Here is a 5,578-nt window from a genome sequence, read left to right as displayed (position 1 = left end):
TCCATACCTTCTTGGCGCCAGAAATACCAACTGTCTAGATTATTCATTAACTACAAGACTGTCTATGTATCATTCCAACGTGCCATCCGACTTAAACTTATGGCAAAACAACCACATACATTGTATTACCTGGCTGCCAGTCGGTCTAAGGACAAGTTCCTAAGTCCATATTATTAAAATAAATACGATGGGTCAACAAACAGCAGAATATAGAGCACCAAGAAAACAAAATGATAAAAAGTAGAAGTGTACATATAACATCTCCCCAATAGCCAAAAAGTCAAAAGACTTCAACACAATAACAAAAACCGGAAACAAAGCAAAGATTATAAAAAAAAATAAACGGAAACCTAAACAAACATTCTTCAAATAACCACCACCATAATCCAAACATACGGTTCTAAATCAGCCCTTAATTGCATGAAACCGTCATATGAAACATAATAAAAATGTTTACTTGGGACTAATATCCTTGAGAGCACAGATCTGCTCTTCTCCCATGGCAGACATAACAGTCACAACAAGATCCTTCCCTTCATTGAAACCATCCTTAATCTGCACATGTTTTGTTTTATTTAGTCGTGATTTTGAATATATAACAAATAATTGAAGTGGCATAAACCAAATGTTTTCAACTAACCTGTGTAAGCAGAGCGTCATCGGTTGGAAGCTTGAGGTCATCCTTGGTACCACCACTTTCGGTCAACAAACTCACCTAAACAAGCACCAAATAAGATATCAACATATGCACAGTAACGCTCAACAAAACTTCAAAATAGTAAAATGGGCTTACAAATCCATCCTCAGAGATATCGATGAGCTGGTAATCAGTACGGTTAACATGTGGAACCTACAAACAACGAGAAAGTCACATAAGCGAAAAAGAAAGAAAATTCTATGAAAATAATATATGAGGGGTATAAAACATACATCACAATTGTGGGAAGATGGAACAATATCTTCAAGTTTCTTGCCATTGAAGATATCAATTGCAACAAAGTGACACTTAGCGTGACCGTGCTTGCCAGTCTTCGAAGTCGAGACTTCAACAACCTTCAAAAAATATTTACACAAGTTTAGCACACGAAACATATATAAACAAGAAAACCATATGATAACTTTAAATTGTTTTCATCTCCGAATTCAGTATCTTTATAAGGTCAAAACCCTAAACCAAAATAAAGGTGGATCAAAACCCTAAACCAAAATCATCCCAAACAGGTGTGCATAAAATCAAAATAACCTATGTGAAACCGGAACAAAAACCGACAGTTTGGTTTTATGTTTTCGTAAAACCGAACCAGCCCAACTTTATAGATTCTTAATTTTACTTTTAAATTACAAAAATTTATTTGATATTTAGCTCAAATATTTTAGCCCAAATGTAAAAAAAATCATTTAGTTTATAATTAACAAAATGATTTAGGCCCAAATTCATTAATTTAAGCCAATTTTCTTTCTCATCCCAACAAGTTTCAAGCTCAAATAGCAAAACCAAAAAAATCAAAACCAAATGGTTTTCAAAAACTAAAAGTTTCGGTTTTTAGTTCATTTTTAGCACTAAACGAATTCGTGCAGACCCCTACCAAATAAGACCAAAATAATCAGCTCATCGAACGAACATGATTGTGAGCAATACATCTCATCACAAACATTATCAAATCCATAACTTCATCCAAAACTTTGTAACAGTAACTTTAAATCAGTAGCATATAAAGTTTATTTCCAAACAACTAACCCTATCAAATCCATATATTACTCTGTTTGCTGCTCGTAAACTATTCACTCGCTCAACAAACAAACACGAACAAGACTTTGTTCAGTTCGATTCGGTTCACTACCAGCCCTAAGTCCATAATAATCATATCAACAAATGAACATAATTTACAACGATAGAGCTAATTAACTATTCTTCAATCAATCAAAACCCTATCAAATTAGATCAAAAACATAAAATTTATACTCCAAACAATCAAACTCCTATCAAACAAAATCAAAAACATAAAATCAATTATTCAAACAATCAAAAAACTAACAAATCCATAAACCTAGCATACGAATCAGAGATTATTATTATTACAAGTACTATTAACATCAATAATATCAGATCTGAAATTACAATAATAATAATAATAATAATAATAATAATAATAATATAAACCTTGCAAGCACGATTCTTATTAACGATGTAACCGTTCTTCCTGATGGTACCGGCTTGCTGCGGGAAGGTCTTTGAAGCTCCGGCATCGGCATTTGACTCAAACTGATGCTCTTCGTCAGACATGATTCTACAAGGTTAGGTTTAAACTAGTAAATTATAAGCAAGATATTTTGATTGATGCTGTTTAATCCAGCAGTAACATAAATCTTCTAGGTTAGGTTAAGAAGTTAGTTGATCCAGCAGCAGCGTTAGCCTAATTGCAATTACACATACATATAATATAACAAATCATCACTTTGACATCAGATCTTGGCTAAATTAACAGTTGTGAGCAATTAATCGTGAAATTAGGGCAAAATTAAATAAAATTAAAATTAATAATTACCTGTTGTTGTCTGGCGACTTGTTCTCGAAGCTTTGTTGCCTGTTTCCTGATGGCTTCCATTCACCGGAAAAACAAACTGATGGCTTCCATTCACCGGAAAACAAGCTTTGTTGCCTGTTTCCTGTTTCCTGATGGCTTCCTGTTGTTGTCCCCCGCTATGTTCATGAGTTCTATACACGGAGAGAAAAGAAAGAGTTTGAAAGGAAAAGGAGGAAAATGGGAGAAATGAAATCCTGGAAATCCATTTCTCCGCTTTTTGTAGAGAAACAAAATCAGAGAAATGGAAATGGTTTATTTCCATTTCTCACCTCTTTCTTTCATAAACAAACAAGAGAATTCTTTCCAATTCCATTTCTCACCCCTCAATTCCCTCTACCAAACACCCCCTTAGAATAAAGCCATGAAATATACACATTCAGAAGAATAAGAGATTAAATACAACCTTAGGCAAGTACTTTTCTTTGTATGCGACAGTTCCATTTCTCGGCGCAATATTAACAAAGTTAATATATCAAACATGTGTGAATTAGCAAGTATTCAAAATTATTGAGTATTTTAATTAGTTGTTACCAGCTGATTACTGTAGAAGTTAGAATGAGCACCAACTTGCAAACCAACATGCAGCTGATGTCATCCAAAGCTATGCAATGATATATATAAGCGAGACCTAAACCTCCAAATTCCTACAAGTACCATTTGATAGATTGATACGCCCATTAATCAATTTCAAGTGTAAATCTCTCACGGTTTGAGCTTGGATTCCATTTACACTTATGTTAATATTGTCATAATTACTCTAATGTTGCTTTTACTTTTGTAGTGGATTCAATCTATTTCTGGACATACGAGTAACAAATGCTAACCATAACATTTATAAAAGAAAAAATAGTTTTCAATTATTTTTAAAATCAAAAATTAAATATTGTTTTTGTTCGACGTGATCTCGCAGTATTTATATATATGGTTATGAATTCATCCATTTAATATATATTGAACGTAAAAATGTCATATTAGAAATTTAAAATTAGTTTTCTGTTCTCAAATTTGAAGAAAGCAGAACTTATATGCTCTAATTGCTATTATATTACTCACTACTTTAGTTATTTAAAAGACATATGCGCATAACTAATTTAAAATTCAAGTTGCAGCATTTGTGCATGTGTACTTTAGTTACTTCAATTGTTATCTTATAGTATTGCATTATTACTCCTGTCTCAAGACCCCATATGGCTAAAATTGCGTATAGTATATCGAGTTGTATGGATCAATAACCTGAAACCAATTTGCATGTATGATTAGGTCTTTGTTGGCCCAAACAATGGTATATAATTAATTGCGATGAACACACTCGAAGTCTCTAAGCACTTGAGTTTACAACACTTTTCTAATAATCATAAATCTCACCGACATAAAAGCTTTAAGTGACCTTATATTTAACTAAGCGTAGTTAACGTATACCTAAACCTACTATAGTTCATAGTTAATTCTAGCTTAATTAAGCTGATAAAGTACATGACGTACTAGTTTAATTAATTTGAAATTCCTACTTTTAAACTAAACATTTTGGATTTAACCTTGTTTTCTTCTTTGAATCTTGATCTGAATTAGTCCAACAAATTCATTGGTAGTAAGTATGTGTATAGTTAACTCAAACCCAAACCCAATTGTAGCCTGCCATGTTGTAGGCATTACTTATATTATATCTTATTCAACAAAGGATCCAAATACAATAGACAGGCAGGTAAGTGGTAACCCTATCACTTTTTAAATGACAAAACCGATCATATTATCTATGGTTCTTCGGTGTCGATGAGTTACTATGCACGACCCGCTATAGTCTTTTCAATAACGCAATAGCTCTTCGGGCAAGTGATCCATTCCTCTTGTATGTTTTGTGCTTTTTATATTTGATGGATTAAGTTTTAAAAAACTTAAAATGATTCAACAACTACATAAACACATCATTTCAGATGTGTAAAACTATTACACAAATGATATGCACACTGATGTGTCAAAAACTACGTATCACTAGAAAACAATCCGAACTTATATGGAAAATGCTGTCAAAGTGATTGTGATTTCTAACTAAAATTGTATATTTTAAGACGGAGTGAATGATCAGTCACTTGGAGCAAGTGACATATTGACTACAGAAACATTTATTAATTATTACCCTTATTACACATAAAGAAAGTGAAGGAAAATTTAAAGCCAATAATATTATAATGAGCGTATTAAAATCAAACACAAAATTTATTTTAAGAGTACTTGAGTCCAGCCCATAAGTTGGATCCACAAAATATCACTTTGGTGGGAAGTTTGTCTCATTTACATAAAACAACAAATATAAAAGATATCAAATCTATATATGCATCATCCTCCACTATATTTATATCTGGAAAAAATAAAGCAGATGTTTTTTTGTAAATTATATACCAACTTGAACAATGTAACGCCCAGAATTTGTAAAATCTTGGCCGGCCCAAAGCAAAAGGGTTTATACCTACATCTAAAAATAACCGGGTTGGGAATTGATGAACCTATTACTTAATCCAAACAGACCCTGATTTTAAGACCGGTTTGATGGAACCCTAGTTGGAAGCCAACCAAACCGAAGAGTTGAAATTGGTTTCTAACTCTATAACTAAAAAAATCGGTGATATCTCAGTCAAACTCGATCCTCAACAATCTTGCTAAATTTTGAGCAATGGACATGGACTATTCCCAAAAAAGTTGAGTTGTATGCATATAACAAATGAGAAATTGGTGTAGGGGTCTTAGTCCCTTGTGTAATACTTTACTTGGGAGAGTAAGCCTTGTTGGGGCGCTATTAACAAAGATAGATCCCTCTTTCCCATACATGACAAAGGCTCCAAGCATGATGAATACCACAAGCTCGAGGCTTGACGAATGAGCAGTGACGGCCCAAGGTTTTAAGAGGCCTCAAGCTAACTATCAAGTTGGGGGTTTTTTCAAAAAATTATTTTTATGTATAAAATCTCCTCCTTTAGCTTGGTTAGAGAATGCCAACT

General features: G+C 33.0%; 1 protein-coding gene across 1 annotated transcript; it reads right to left on the bottom strand.

Annotated features, from left to right (window-relative positions):
- Positions 1-210: 210 nt before the first annotated feature.
- On the bottom strand, positions 211-2,284 carry LOC143602900 (eukaryotic translation initiation factor 5A-like). The gene is made up of 5 exons (XM_077079871.1): positions 2,162-2,284; positions 931-1,053; positions 794-850; positions 641-715; positions 211-555 (listed from the first exon to the last, which is right to left on the bottom strand). The coding sequence occupies exons 1-5, from the start codon at positions 2,282-2,284 to the stop codon at positions 454-456; spliced, it is 480 nt and encodes a 159-aa protein (XP_076935986.1). The 3' UTR covers positions 211-453.
- Between the last annotated feature and the right edge of the window lie 3,294 nt (positions 2,285-5,578).

Source organism: Bidens hawaiensis, unplaced genomic scaffold (genome assembly GCF_021521415.1).
Source record: "Bidens hawaiensis isolate Kalapana, Puna unplaced genomic scaffold, B.hawaiensis_p1.1 tig00001961_1, whole genome shotgun sequence".
NCBI lineage: Eukaryota > Viridiplantae > Streptophyta > Magnoliopsida > Asterales > Asteraceae > Bidens > Bidens hawaiensis.
This window is presented reverse-complemented; position numbering and strand designations above follow the sequence as displayed.

Excerpts from the sequence above, each read along its gene's own strand:
- LOC143602900 (XM_077079871.1), bottom strand. The coding sequence starts at position 2,284 with ATGTCTGACGAAGAGCATCAGTTTGAGTCAAATGCCGATGCCGGAGCT. Across the intron at positions 1,054-2,161 it reads ATAAGAATCGTGCTTGCAAG|GTTGTTGAAGTCTCGACTTC; the intron begins GTTTATATTATT and ends TATTTTTTGAAG. Across the intron at positions 556-640 it reads ATGACGCTCTGCTTACACAG|ATTAAGGATGGTTTCAATGA; the intron begins GTTAGTTGAAAA and ends AAACATGTGCAG.